Here is a 16,068-nt window from a genome sequence, read left to right as displayed (position 1 = left end):
TTTTTTTTTAAATTTTTTTTCTAACAAAGAAGAACTCTGCATTGAAGTGCAGTTTCACAAAGGCAATTTGAATTGTGAAACAATACAGGTATTCCTATATTTGGCTTCCTTAAGAGTTTGTGAATTTTGGGAGCTGGATGATGAAGTTGTAAGTAAAAAATTTCATTTCTCTCTAACTGAGTTGTTCTTATTCTTCCTTTCTTATGATCGTTTATGACCTTTTGGTCCTGATTACAAACCAAGACTCTTTTCATCTTAAGGAAAACTAATCGCAGGGAAAAAGTATATTCTGGATAGCTTTAACCATATGTATGCATTGGGTTTTTTTAACGTGTTTTTTCATATAAAAACTTTGGAATGCTTTCTCAGGAACGCTTTGTAAAGACAAGGAGTAGAATGTTGGTTGCTGTGTTTATTGAATCCCTGCTGTAACTGTTTTCTGTATGTTTATGCAAACACCCAATATGCCCCATTGATACTGACTGCCCGCACAGCTCTGCCCTTACTTGGTGAGTCGTTGTCCATCTCGCTGCAGTCTCCTAGCACCTTCACAAGTCTTCAGCACACAGCTAAGCTCCCTGATCTTGGGAAGGGGTATCCTGTGGAGTCATTCCTCCTGCATTGATCATGGAATGTAGGACTAGAACAAAACACAAAAAGGTCATTCATCTTCCTTGTCTTGGCATGATTGAAACCATTCACAACAGATGTTTCTTCAGCCCATCTCTGAAGAAGCCCTTTGGAGATTAACCATGGTTAAGAGAAACCATTTTGTTAGGTTGTTCAAAGTGCTTAAGTAGTCTTACTCCTGGAGAAACTGATCTAGCCTAAATTTGGTACAATTTAAATCTGTTTGCAGTCTCATCCACAGCAAGTGTACCAAAAATATGCCTCACTGCCCTCTTCCTGTATCTGTTAACCACTTTTACACCTCCCTGAGGCAGGGTGCATTTACAAAGCTTGTAATAATTTTTGTTTGCAGGCCTCTACTTCATTACAAATGTAAACTAATTGTTTAACATTCATGATTTTCATGACTGTTATTTACCTCATTATCTTATAGGTGCTTACAAATTGTGTTTTTAAAAGTACTGGGAGTGGAATGGAAGATTAACTGAATTTCCATCTCCTTCATTCTCTCACCCCCCTTTTTTTCATAGTTCTTGTGAATACAAGTGCTTTAGAGTATTTTATGTAGAGAATTACTAGTTTACTAAGAAGCATCTTTTAGCTCCAGAAAAGGTCTTGGAAAGTGCAGACATTAATGAAATTACTAGGCATCAAAGACCTCTGACAAAGTTGATGATGATTCTCTGCATACACTGCTAGGAATAATATTTGGACAAAAAAATTAGATATTAGTGCTTGTTTTCTTAAAAAACTTTACCAAATATTGCACTGTACTTGAGGGATCTGAGCAGTCAGACCTGGAACAGTATGGAACAAACAAGCATGGACCTGAGTGTCACTGGCTTTTCAGCCTAACTGGGCATGGGCAGAAGCTGACTGCTGTTTCCAAAGGCTTCTGCCTGGTGCATTGGCTCTGAGTAAACCTCTGGAGAAAATGGAACAGGGGAGCCAGAACCACTGGTTTAGCAAAGAAGTTAAACTACAGTAACTTGAACCCTTTTGTTTTGAATTATTGCTGCAGGACTCTTTAAAAATACAGACTTCCAAAATACGCCATTACAGAAAGCAGTATGAACTCAAATAAAAATAAAACCAAAATTATGTAACTAAATTTTTAATCTTTCTCAGCTATCTGCTGTTACAAACTATTTACTGACCAGTACTAACAGCAGAAGGAGATAATCTGCAAAATCTTTACAGCTTCTGGTACACTCTTCCATTGACAAAGAAAATTGGAGAAAATAGGATAGGTGGATGTTTGTTTTGCAACATCTGAGAAACAAATTCTGGTTTTGTTGGGTTTCTTTTTTACTACCTCTGCCTTTTTAATAAAAATGATAATGTAGTTTCTGTCTTAAAAATAAATGTGAAAATAATCTGTCTCTAGTTTATTGCTGTGATCTACCCCATCTTTAGATCAGTACCAGCTGCACCTTTTGGGATAAACTGAGTTGTGTCTTGTCAGTAAAATCCTGGGCAGAGGTAGCTCCGTGTATGCAATGGGAGGAGATCAGTGCCCAGCCTGCCAAGCAGTCTTCGTCACCGTACAGTCAAAACCAGGCCATTTCTCAGATTGTTTTGTCTCTCTCTCTGCACTCATGCACAGGTATCAACTGTGTGGAAGTGAGGCTACTACCCTGACATTGGATTGGGATGTGATGGATGTGCACCTGGTATCTCCTTTCCACTACATAGTCACACTGCTGTGTACCATTTGCTAATTATTAGAACCTAATGGTCCTAAAATATGCAAAAATAGGGGCCCTGCTTTTTTCTTTTCTCTCATATTTCCTCAAGAATTTTTCCCTTTAAATAATTGATACAGATGTGTTCCTGGGTTTTGCAGATCACTTCTCAATGTTTTTCTCTTTATGTTCAAAATTTTTCAGTTCTCTCATTTTCTCTCATATTCAAAATTGTAAATATAAATATGACAACAGGATCCCCCTTTCTCAGGGTATAATTTGATTTTAGGAAGACTGAAGAGGTTTTCTTACTTCATGCAAAATATGAAGGATTTCAGTTATTTAAAAGGTGGTTTTTTGGTTTTTTATTTTACTTTGGTAGGTGACACAGCTGATGATCAAAGTAGAGACTCAAAGGATAAAACGTCATTTCCGGAGACCAGACCGATGTACAGTCAACCTTCACAGGTAGGAGACTTTTTCCTTATGCACACATGATGAAACTTCCATAGCAGCTCATTTAAGAAGCATGAATGTCCTGCAGAAGATGGTTTCACCACATTCACATCTTCCATTGGCTGAGTCACTCTCAGCCTTCCTTGTCATCTATCATAAAAGCAGCTCTACTATTAATTAGATGGCAATGAAGCCCACTGCTGTAGATTTGAAAAGGAAATAGTAGAAGTCTGAGCTATATGGTATTGCTTGTTTTTATACTTGAGTTGTGCAAGCATGAAACTGTAGTTAGAATGTTAATGAATTGCACAGAAGCATTAGTATAGTGAGTAGTGATGGCAAATGTCACCCATTTACATAAGCCATCTATTTCCACAACTACCATTATGAGCAACATGTGAGTATAACAGACTGTCTTTATTGTGTGTTTCCCTTCTGTTTCTCTACTGTGTGGCTGTAAATCTGAACTTCTTTTTTTTTGGTTTATTTGATATTTGATACATGCTTACAGGCGAGGGCTTTTCAGAATATTTCTGCATATGATGTACATCTTCTCCACGTACTCTGACAATGTTTTTGTACCAAGTATGGGCCTGTTTTCAATTGCCATATAGTTCTAGACATTTGCAAGGTGACTGAAGATATTTAACTTGGACTTTTTGTGCTTTTGTGGCAGTTCATTGATTTTGCTTAACCTATCTTGTCTCTTTTTCCCACATCTCACCTTGGTACTCAAAGTGTCTGTCTCTTTTCAATGCCATTTCAATATTTACTATTGCGAAGTCCCTTGGTATAGTAGAGGTGTGTGTGACAATTTTTCAGTCTCTAAGAGTGGTTTGTGTGTATGCATGGCCTGTATTCTTCTTTTCTAATTTAAAATTTAAAACTGTGTCCTATACAGAAATCTTTAATTCTTCATAAGTAATGAGTAGTTTGCCTTCTAATAATGTAAAAGTATGAATTAGTTCCAACCAATTGCAAAGTTTTAGTCTGACTTTTAGATCCATGCACATCTGAGCCAGGGTGTTTGCAACTGAAGTCCAATTATCTGATGTTGTAGTTACCTACTGGACAAACATAGTTTCCCTTAATGTGATGTTCTTGCTGGGGATGGTGAGCTGCCAGTTACTGCAGCCTCAGTGGTTTGTTCAGTTCTGTGGAATATCAGGAAAAGAGGAATGTGTATTGATTTTATGAGTTAGAGAAAAGAAGCAAAGTTTTCAAAATAAAATAGCAGATATTATAGTGAAAATGAAACAAAGATATATTTTCACCTTTCTATTAAAATACTTATATGTCATAAAAATACTCGTATGAACTGGCTTGTGAAAGAATCAGTTAAATTAAGATCCAGCACTATTTAGGCAATTCATTCCAGTCTAGATTTCAGTATTTGGACTTCACATTTACTCAAAGGAATTCTCAAGTTCTCAAATTAAGTAGAATAATTGTGAATCATGGAAATTAAATGGATAATTCTGGCCATTAGGAAAGTAATGGTCCTTCTTGCAGTGGTGAGTATATTTTTGTAAATTCATGGGAGAATTTCACCAATTTAGAGAAACTGGAAAAGCACTGTATTACATGTTCAATATGAGATAGAGACATAGGACATCAATTAAAATAATAACCTTGGTAGTAAAAAAACCACAAATTCTTGATAAACATAGAACAGTATGCTAAAATATAGTTGTTACTACATAGTGGCATCTGATATTTGTCATGCAGAACTGAATAAAAGAGCATTTATTTCATCAACTGCTTCATCATTTCAGTTGCTGGAAACCTGATTTTATTTTTAAATATAAACTTTTTGACTACTTATTAGATATAAACTGTGTTGGACACGAAAAGTGCTTTTGGAAATGTGATTTAAAGAAGAATGAATTAATACTTTGTTCATGGATTTTCAAAGGGAAAATGAGGTTGAGTTTGATTTTTGGAAGAAATTATCTTCTGGTGTGTTTTTTGGTAATGTCCTTAATCTTTGGAATTTCCCATTTCCTTAGCTACTGTTGGATTTGTTTGCTGTACAGTCACTGAATTGTCAAGTTCGTATATTTGTATAATCTTGTATAAATTATTTTAACTAATGCACAAATAAAAGTTTACATCAAGATGGTCTTGCTGCTGCTAGGAAGGTGTAACAGAACCTCTTGCAACCCCTGCCATACAGTCAGGGTTGTTTTCAGCTGTTTGGATACTGCATGCATATTAGGGGAATTGCAGGTTGTTAGCCACTCCTTTGAGGAAGGGTGTTCTCAAAGGCCAACTTAAGCCCAAACATTTTGTCTTCTGCTTCAGACAGAAGCTCCTGCTTTGGACAAACTGCCCTATGGAGTGTCCTCTCCATCTCCACAAGTATGGACAGGGGCTTGGGAGGGTCATCTCCTACTGCTGGTCAGTCCTAGGGGGATGTTTTCTTGTCCAGCAGGGTAATGAGTGCTCTGGGCCTAATCAAGCATGTCTGATCCCTCTGAAGTTGCTTCAGGCTCATGAGCTAAAAGTCACACACACATCTAAGTGCTTTTCTGGATTGTGTCCAAAATGGTTAGTGCTCTGCAGGGCCGAGAACTTAGATTAGTCTTATTAGTGACTAAATTGGTAAATTAGTGGCCATGAAATACAAAGCTAATTTTAACTGCAACACAATCATAATTGAAAGAGACACTATGGTTTTATTTTTTTTATGCTTGTGATTTTTCCATTATTACCGTACAATTTTCAGATAATTCAATCTTTATCGGCTTTCATTGGGAATTTGAGGTTATAGAAAATAGCAGATTGGAAAGGTTAGTTTTGATATATAAAGTGTGCTAGAAACCCCAGTAATGTGGTGGGGTTATTTTTGATAATGAGCTATTCCATTGGTAAAGCAAATTAGTACAACCATGTATTTTTGCCCTACTGTGAGAGCAATTATATAGCGTATCTGTTAGGAGACATAAAAAATATTTTTGACAGATGGCATGGCTTTGAATTAGGATTTATGAAGATTATTGTATGTCTGATGCCCAGGACACCTGGGATTATTACACTGATGTAAGAAAGAGCAACAAAAAAAAAAATTCCATTTCTGGTAATCGCTGCAGTGTTTTGTATCTCCCTACTGTCACCTTAAAAAGCAGTTCATGTTTATTTGATCTTGCACTTCTGGATAATCTGACATGCGCTCTTTAGCCAACAGATGCCAGCAGATTTAATGGGGGAAACCTGGACCAGTAAGTGTATTAAAATAAACTACCAAAAATGAAAGCCATCTTTAGATTTTAAATTAGGATTTTTATCTTGCTGTGTCTATTTTTTTGGCTGCTTTTTTGTTTTTCCTTATAGTCCTACTTCTCCCTCAAACACTTAATAGTTATTGCCTTCTATCTAAGGAGCTTGTTATACGTTTTCTAGGGCAAGAGAGAATCCCCCAAGGGATTGCTTAATCCATAATTATCTAATTTATATGTTGTTGTTATAGCCACTCTAATTATATACCTTGCTGTGATTTTTATCATCTTAGGACTTAGTTTTCTTTATGAATTGTAATAGCTCTGCTATGATTCTTGTGCCCTTTCTTTTCATAATTTGCTGTTAAAAGCTGAGAACACAGCAGATAGAAGTTCCTGAAGTAAATTTTAAATTATCTGTGATTTTATGCATATAGAAACAGGTATGCACCATTTTAGGCAAATATCTAAATAAATTAGGATTTTTTTTTTTTATGTCTGAATTGGCATTGACTCATTACAGTCATCCTTTATACAGCTGCTGTGTAAAGGACTCTACATGGATGTAAATAACATTTTCCTAGACATCAGGTTAGGGGACGTATGACTCAAAAGACAGAAACACTATGAGATATAAAATATCAAGGAAGTGATAATGAGAGTTGAGAATCCACAGAGTAGTGGAAAATAATTTAATTTTTTTTACCCTTCTAGTGAAATTAACAGGTATTGCTGAAGTTGATATACTTTTAGGATATCCTATAGAGCAGATCAACTGATATAATTCCATGGTATGAATAATGTTACTGTTATCTTGTTTTCTTTTTTTTTTTTTCTATTAAAATTATATGCTTCTATCAGACCTATTATTTACTGTTTTTTCCTTAAGTTTGTCTGTTTGGATTATTTTTACAAGTTACTGGAAAAGGAGTTATTACTGATCATGTCTCTGTTCACTTACTGACTCTTGGTTTATGGTTCAGGAGTCCCATATTTAAAATCACAAGAAGGGAGTTCTGGGCTAGATTTGTTGCATCAGTTTAAATTCCCTACATTTACTTTAGAGAAAGTGGTTTATATTTCAAAATTATTGTGATCACATTATTTGTGATTAGTTTGCTCTCTTTTGACAAAATAAAGAATCTATTGAAAATGTTGTTGCTTAGCTTGGCTTTTTTTTTTTTTAGAAGCTCTTATAAGGAGCTCTTATAAGGTAGTATTGTAGTCATGGCCTGGTTAGACTAATTGCTTGTCATATGTCATATTAACTTTAAGATCTTCTTTTTGATATATAAAACCCTTAAAGCCTGTTGCTCCATATTTTCTCTCTTCTTAATTGTGTATGTAAGCAATAATCACTTAATGAAATTATCCACTCTTAGAAGGGACTGGATGGAATAAGACTGTCTGCAGCAAGTCATCAAGCAGATACTTTTCTCTGAAAAGAGAAGCTGGTACCATCAGAAGAAAGATCCTATGTTTTACTCAAATCTCATGCATGATCATAAGCTGTAAGAAGTGAAGTTTTAACATTACCTTTAAATAAGAATGACTGGTGTTCAGCCTTGGCTGCTGCAATGGACATCACCTTTCTTAGCTTCCTTCATCCTTTGTGTGTATGGTAAATATCTGGGACTTTATTGGGGAATCCGTGTGCAGCTACATATGGAAAGTGCATATGAAATAGAGCTGGCATATGACAAGACAGGCACAGTATATGCTTGTGATCTTACTGAGAATGAAGGTAAATAGCCCATTCAGCTAAAAAGAATCAAATATTGCATATTACAGCTATTACATTTTACAACTATTAGTGTGCAATAACATATTTACTTTGTAAAGCTTCATTATATCATAATGTTCATATTGCTATCTGTTAGATAATTTAACTAATTTAAAACTAAAATATTTAGGAGGTCTTTTCATTCTAGGAAGATCTCCAGAACACATAGACCAGTGAGCTTTTGTCTGTCCTTACTGGACAACAATTGTACAACTCGGGGGGAAGGGGCGTCTTTATATACACATTATGTATAAATATATGTATAAATATTTTGATAAATATATCAATAGCTCATTATATATATTTATATACACATTATGTACATATATTAGAAAGTCTGCTCCTCATGTCACAAAGGATTAGTTGCAGTGGCCTCACAAGCAGCATTTTATAAACTGTGATTTCTGCAGGCTATTGACCCAGGGTCAAACAGTAAGACCCAGGGTTTCTGGCAAGACTATCACCTTGTAGAGTTTTTCTCAATTTTAAGGTGAATAGCTGGACTTGTTTGTGTAACATGATACACAGCTGGGGTTATTCAGATACTTAGTAATCACAGAAGCATCATTAATACTATGTCCATTGTCTTTTTTAAAAAGGAAAGCATTATATTTGTAGATCTAGGGAACTTGAATGGGAATTGAGAGATGTGAATTGACGTGGTTGTCACCAACTTCCTCTCTGAACTTAGGAAACAGTTCATTTTAAAAAACATAATGCAGTGCTGTCTTACACTTTTCTATAGCACTTTGCAAGTCTGAAATATTGTTAAACCCTTTGTGTAACTTCAGCTGAGTTTTCAGTACAAGAGCTCAGGAAGCCTTACAGTCTTCCAAGGCGGGACATGAATGTTCTGTCTGGCCAGCAAATACATGCAAACACAACAAATGGATTGGAGCAGCCCTCTCTCCCACAGCCCTGCCTGTGGAGTCCAGAGTCAGTGCTGCAGTCAGATTGCACAATTTGTGAGGTTTGAGCAACAGAGGACAAAATGACATCCTGTAGGGAAAGAATGACACACAGGCATGGTATATTTTCATAATCCAGTGCCTATAGATAGCAAAGTATATACCCACATGTAAAAAGTTCATGAAATAGTATAGTTGGCCTGATTTTCTGGCATTTACACCAAATGGTGATCAAGGCACATGTATGCAGAAGCACACTATGCATAATTCCCTATTTAGTTTGGGCAGAGACTCACTGTATGTTTGATTTAATTGCTTGCTTATTCAGTTACATTGATTGGTTATTTGTAGCAAGAGGTGTTCAAACTAGGCACCCAGATGTTCTCATCACATTTTTTAGCTTTTCTCTAATTTTGAGATCTTCTGACTAGCTTAATTGCAGATAAAAGTACTGATTATCCTGAATCTCTTGCCCAAATACATGTGGTTAGACTAAAAGCCAGTAATGCTGGTTCACTTTGCTGCTGTCAACAAATTGATCAGTCAGTCATCCTGCCTCTCAGAGCAAACCTTCTGGGCTTTCCCAGTATTAAAATTGATCTAAAATGCAATGTAGATCATACATCACTTGATGAGACTGTGTGTGAATATGGTACAGTGATATTTACAACGTGGTGCATTAGCATAAAAGGGTGGGTGAACGACCTTAGCGAAGGGCAGTTCATTAACAATTACTCTAAACAGCAAGTAAGGGAAACAACAATGTCTTTAGCTTAGTTGCACTGCCACTTTCAGAGGGAAAAGGATAACCAAACATAAAACTCACCACAAAGGGCAGTGGGCAGTCCATTTTAATGAAAGAAAACATGACATGAAAATTGTCCCATTTCAGCCCAGAATACTAATATTGGTAATACAGGAATATGTTTCTCTGTACTTTCCATCAGTGTTGTTTGATCCTTTTGCTACAATGTACTTCTGCTGTAATTTTCGCCTTGAAAAAAATCAAACCGGAACTTCACAGCACCTGTCCTTCTTGTGAGAGGCTGTGCACTGGGAAGAACGTATTCAAATTTTGTTCTAAAGCACTTTTGAAAAATGCAAAATAAAATGCAAGTTATTTGTTTACAATTTTCTTTTCTTTGCATCCACAGTACTACAAATTTTAAGAATGTGTTTCTACTGTTCTAATGTGATTAACAGTACTGCTAAATAAAATCAGACATATCTTTAAAAAAAATGTACCCTTCTTCCTTTTCATTGTGAGCCAATTATTTTCCATCCATAGAGAAGAAGGAGAGTCAAAGAGGCCACCCTATTTAAAATATGTGGATCAGTATTAGTTCCTTTTAAATTAATTAATTAATTAATTAATTAATTTGCCTTCTGCTGTTTTAAGAGTCATGACACTTTTATTCCTGAATCTGAAAAGCCTGCTCAGTAGGTGCTAAGGACAACTCAGTCCTGTTGCTGTTTGTAGACTGAAGCTTTTACAAACTCTGGCTCCTGGTAACCTGTTTACTGAAGGTGGTGTTGACAAGTGTTCCAGTTATGGAGGAAATTAAATTCAAATACCCATCCTTCCTTTCTCTTACTGACCCAAATCTCTATGGAGAGGGCAGTTGGAAAGTTGTATAAGAAGATACTTGCTTAATTCTTTTTTTTTTTTTGACATTAAAATATTTTATGTTTGTAAACAGGATATAGTGCTAGTCTTGCCACATGCTTGGAATTTAAGCAGCATGATAAAAACCTCAGAACACAGCATTTGGTACAGCAGTTTTTATTCATGCATCTGTGTAAGAATCCTTTTAAAATCCAGGGATTCAGTAACTTAACAAAACTCTTGAAAGCATGGCTGAGGATGTTGTTCCCAGGTATCAGAGGAGGAAGATTGGACTGAGTTCAGACTAGTAATTCTTTTCTGTTCCCTCTATTTATCTTCTTTTCTGAAAACCAAATCCAAGATAATTTTCTTTTCCTTTCCTCTGACAGAAATTGTTACCCCTCTTTTTTTCTCATTGATTTTGACAGTCTAGGGAGATATTTCATTGATGTTGCTGACTCCCTCACTTACTCAAGGAGAGATTTCCTTTTCTTAAAAAAACCCTAAAACCAACAACAAAACAACCTTCTGATTTATACTTTTCCCAGTTGCTCTAATTTGCTGGAAAATTATTGGCTTTGTGTGCAACTGTGTTTGCTAAATATTTTCTTACTGTTCTTCTTTTTGTTTAATTGTCAAAGTTTCTTTTTTTTTTTTTTTATTTGGTCGACAGCTCTCTTTTGCATTCAAATCCTTGGATTATCACACACTTAGTACAGTAATGAGAGAATGCAGTATTAGCCCTCATTTCAGAGGTTCTGCTCCATGGGCATCTACCATCTCAGAGAAGCTGTTGCCTTTTTCCTACCATAGCAGGTTACCCTGTTGGAGCTTCTACAGTACAGGGGTTGGGAACAAGAGACAGAGAGACATGAATGCAGAGACCCAGTTAGTCTAAGCTTCTGCTATTCAAGAGATCAACCTCCCAGAAGTCTTTAGGATATTTTTTTAGTTGAAGCAGTAGAGAAAATACCACCTCTTGTTGTCACTAAGTACATTGACAAAATGTAGCTGCTAAATTTAAAAAGAATATTCAAATACTGGTTTTTATTTTATTTTTTTGTTTTAATTATGCTGTTAAAGTTTTAAATTAATGTCTTAGTATATTCTCTGGCTATGTTTAAAGTCAGTTATCTGAATTTTGCATTACATCATGAATTAAGGTAGCAGCAAAATAAATGTAAATGCTTTGTGCTTCTGGATGATACTGAAGTTACAAAACAAATCCATTATCAGCATTTATCTGACTTGCCTGTCCATTTTGCAATATATTGACTTGTCCTTCACTTCTGATTTGTGGTTGTGGAGTGCAGTGTGGAATGGATGTCTAGAGCTGTGTGCATTTTCAGTTACAGTTCTTCTGGCTTGCATTTCACTTACTGTAGTAATTTTCATTAACTTTTTAATCTTCCAGCACACATGCTACAGAAAAAAGGAAAAAAAAAAATCTGGCTTTGTTAATACCATTTCCTGGCAGTGGCAGAAGCACAATATACTAAATATTGTTCATGTTGCTTATTATGTTAAGATCTTTGCTATGAATAGCTTGCATAGTACTTTGAAGGAACAGAGGATCTAGATAAACCGTTCCTTGTTGAACCCACACGCCTGTCCTTCTTCTAAGATAATTTTTATTACAATAATGGTGTTGCAGAGGGGACTGCACTGTAAAGATGGTGCCCTAAAACTCAGGGGCCTCCAGAGAGGAATGAGGAGGCAGCAAGGAAAGGAGCCCTGCTATTGAGGGGGCATGTGTTGATACAGGTCTTCAATTATCAGACCCATCTGTGGTGAAATTGGTTGGGATAGAAGGAAAGATAAGAGCATAATTACTTTACTTAATGGTGGGAAATTAAGCCTTATAATTTTTAATAGAGCTTTAGAACATTTTCTGCTTTTTTCTTATTTCTGCTTTCATTTAGGTTTGTAGTCTTCTTTTCATGCTGCATCTTATCCCTGTTTATTCACAATTTTATAGTTTTTCATTATAGATGCCCACATTTGAGATGTTTTGGTTCTCTGTCTTCAAACAATTACTGAATGAAATAAATAACAGGAGTTAGGAATAAAATAATAAAAATAGGAATTAGAAATAAAAATATCATTATACAATTTTGGTTATATTAAATTCAATATATTTGCTAAATTTATCACTAATCCCCCTCAAAATATTTCCTGTGATGTATTGTTATAGGGGATTGAGTAAAATCAGAACCTTCATCTTGTACTGGTTTGAGTTTGCAAAATTGGTAACAAAGAAAATCAGGGTTTTTTTTCTAGGATGACAAAACGAGGTAGTTGGTTTAGACACTAGGTTTGAGGTCTTTTGTGGTACTTTAGAATAGTTTTCAGGGTAGAGTTACATTCTATAAGTTCTCATAAATAAAACTCACAGGCATCTCTAGTATTTACTAGGATTATTAAGAAAAATAGGTCTGTTTCTGGAAAAAAACCTCTTTTTTACAGAAGGTATAATTTTTTTTACATTGATACTGAAAGTGTGGTTTAGCAAAGATTTCCCTGCTGTTCTTTGCAGGCCAAGATACTTCATGAGGAGCTTTGCTCTAATAAAGAAAAACTATAGAATGTCAGAGCCTCTTTTCATTGTTTCTTTAGAATTTTTTTCTTTAAGATTTCAGTGACATTAACCTGACCTTGATTCCATTCTAGTTAAGAAAGAGCTGAAAAGCATGCTCTAGAGGAGAAAGAAAAATACCTAAAATGTATGTTAAAAATGAGTTTGAATACTCGTAAACTCTTATTTTAAAAATTGGTTCTATTTTACTCTGAATAGCAATATTGATAAACTTGTACAGGTAGCAGGAGATCTTTAAGAAAGACAAATTGCTGCTGTATTACAAAATATGTTTCATAAGAAGCTTGGAAACAGGAGCCCAAAGCAAATGGGAAAGCTGATTTCCACTGAGAACCATTCTTGCTTTTAAAAGCCTCTCCAAGGACTCAGTGTTAACCCAAACCTTTCAGCCTGTAGGTCTGCCCTCCTGCAACCCTGAGAACACCAGTGCTTGGCCACTGTTACCATCCCAGACACTGCATTTCTGCTAAGAAAGCAAGCAAGCAACCAGAAGAAATTTGGATATAGCAACAAGCTACTTGGGAATTGTTCAAGGTCACCTCGGTCAATTCCCAAGTCCTTGGCCCTGGCAGTGGCAGTAACTACTTACCACAGAGCAAGTCCTCCTGGGGAGAAAAACAGTCTCCCAAATGGACTTCTGTGCCACAACTTCCCCCGTGTAACTTCCCCTGGTTTCTCCTTTCCCTGTCCCCTCTCTGGATTGGTATCCCTGGTGGCCACCCCCCTTTCTCTGGAGACCAAACCCCACTGCCCAGCCCTTAGCTCGGCCCCCCACCCTTTCCCCTTCTTAAGCTGTCTCCTCCACGTGGTTGGGCTCTTTTTACCTCACTGGGTTCCCTTCAGCCAGATGTGGTATCCTTCACTGGAATAAAACCCTGCAAAAAGAGCCTTTCTTGCCTCTATCGCTGAGCCAGCTGTGGTGAGTGTTGAGTGAGGGTCTGATTTGTTGCCTAAAGGTTATCTCAACTTGCTTTTCTAAAGGAGAGGCTTGTGCAGGACAGATTTTAGGCAGCAGCAACCACTACTCCAACACCCGCATTTTTACTACTGCAAGGTTTCCAGAACTTCTTACATCTAATTTTGCTCTCCCAGCTAAGAATAGTTCTTCTCTTTAGTCTCTGGAGGGGAGGGCTGATTAAAATTTCGAGTGAACCTTGAAAGAATAGCAGCTCTCATTATTCACATGTGGTTTTCTGAAACCACAGGGCATCTGTATTGTGCTTGTCCAGGTGGGTTTGTTCCTTTCTTATAGTTCTGTAAGGATGCTGGTCACATACTTATTGGTGTGTTGGGGTGGTTTTTTGTTAATGTTTTGGGTTGAGGATTTTCTGGTATCATTTTGCGCACTTTCCCCACTTTCCCCAGCAAGGTTTTACTTGATCCTGTTTGGACATCAGAAGGAATTTTGGACACCAGAAGGAGTTTCTTCACAGAAGGGATTGTTAAAATTGGAATGGATTGCCCAGAGAGGTGATGGAGTCATGATCCCTGGAGGTGTTTAAGGAAAGCCTGGCCTTGGCACTCAGTGCCATGGTCTGGTTGACAAGGTGGTGTTTGGTGATAGGTTGGACTCAGTGATCCCAGAGGTCCTTTTCCAACCTAATTGATTCTGTGATTCTGTTCTCCTAGGTTAAATTTTTGAATGCAAGCCTTGTGAGCATTTTTTCTTTCCTCCTATGTTCATCTTTGCCATTACCGTTTTTATTTGAAAAGTGAATTGTTTTCAGCAATGGAGATACTCATTCCGGAATTCCTACAAATTTTCTAAGGACATCCAATGAGTAGTACCCTAAAGCATCAACCAAAACACATTGGAGGAAGAATCCCATGTGACAATTTCTATTTCTAGATACATCAGTAATTACTGCATAGTGCTAAATAAATTCTAGATACTTTATGATTCACTATTTCCAGTAATACCACAAAGTTGCCTGAAATAAAGATAATTCTTTACCACCAGTCACATAGCAGGTGTCTGTCATAGGCATTATATTGCTGGATGTCTACTAAATATTCTGGAAGACTGAAGGTACCGTTTCTTTCTTGAGGCTGTTTTTAAAAGAAAAATAGGTCTGTTTCTGGAAAAAAAAAACCCATCTTTTTTAGAGAAAGTGTAATTTTAAAAAAATTAATATTTTTTGATAGAAAACCTTGTTCAAGGGTTTGGATAATAATGCTGGCACTAGTCTTTGATTCTCCTCCAGAGCACTGTAAATCCAGCTTCTCCGTACATTCTTCCTTATGAGACTCCTGGCAAACTTTATGGTTAATACAAAGATATGCAGCAAATTAGGTGTTTTTAAAAACAGCTGAGAAACATTTTTTTAAAAAGATAAAAAAGGAATAATTTACTTCAGAGGGTATTTTTTTAGTTTGTTAGTATCAAAATAACATATTGTTTGCAGAGCACAATTAGTATCTGGTGGCCAGGTACTATATATTTACATAGTGTTTCTTTTCTCCCTGTTCTTTTGGATTGCAAACCAAGAATACAAAAGCCACCTTGCTTATTTGAATTAAATTTTATTGCCATACCTTATGTAATTTTTACTAATTTTTTGACTCCTTGGTGTGTGGTGAAATGTAAATCAGTGATCTTCTCGGTCCATTCAATTAATATTTCTCATAAGAGGATTGTGTGTCATAGCATTTGGCAGTGCTTAGTTTAGCTAATGTCCAGATAATATGCTCTGAATGCATTGTATTCTGGCTAAGTAAGTTAGGCATTTCAGTAGAAACCAGTGTGACTAATGTGCAATATCAAATTCTCTAGGACTTGCAGTTCTATATATGCTTGAGGAATGCATGCATAAAGCATAAGCCATTTCATAACCTTGACCTCAGTTGCATCACAGCATTTTGTGCTGGTGTTTGCACTGGAAGTGACCTCGGCACCCATGGGTGACTGATGTTCTCCACCAGAGTGTCCAGTTCTTAATCACATTACCTGAAAGCCTTCTGGGGAGGTTGGCTTCAGCAAGGCCTTTTCACTCATGTGGGCTCTCCAGCACATGAATGAAATACTTCTTAGCCCATTTAAAGGATATCTTCATGTTTTGAAAGCACAGAAACATGTCTAGTTTGATAGGGTCTTGCACAGGAGGCCAACATCTAATTATCACTACAGGAATGCTCAGAAACAGCTCTGCATAGCAAAGGGCAACGACTGCCTGTGATGACTACTCT

At 36.4% G+C, this 16,068-nt stretch overlaps 1 protein-coding gene across 2 annotated transcripts in view; it reads left to right on the top strand.

The window, feature by feature from the left end:
• UMAD1 (UBAP1-MVB12-associated (UMA) domain containing 1) overlaps nt 1-16,068 on the top strand; it is a 79,454-nt gene that overhangs the window by 57,785 nt on the left and 5,601 nt on the right. For both annotated transcript variants that reach the window (XM_068210367.1, XM_068210374.1), the window contains exon 3: nt 2,698-2,783. In XM_068210367.1, coding sequence (XP_068066468.1) covers nt 2,698-2,783 — 86 coding nt within the window. The remainder of the gene's footprint in view (nt 1-2,697; nt 2,784-16,068) is intronic.

Source organism: Anomalospiza imberbis, chromosome 1 (genome assembly GCF_031753505.1).
Source record: "Anomalospiza imberbis isolate Cuckoo-Finch-1a 21T00152 chromosome 1, ASM3175350v1, whole genome shotgun sequence".
In the NCBI taxonomy this organism is placed as follows: Eukaryota; Metazoa; Chordata; class Aves; order Passeriformes; family Viduidae; genus Anomalospiza; species Anomalospiza imberbis.
This window is presented reverse-complemented; position numbering and strand designations above follow the sequence as displayed.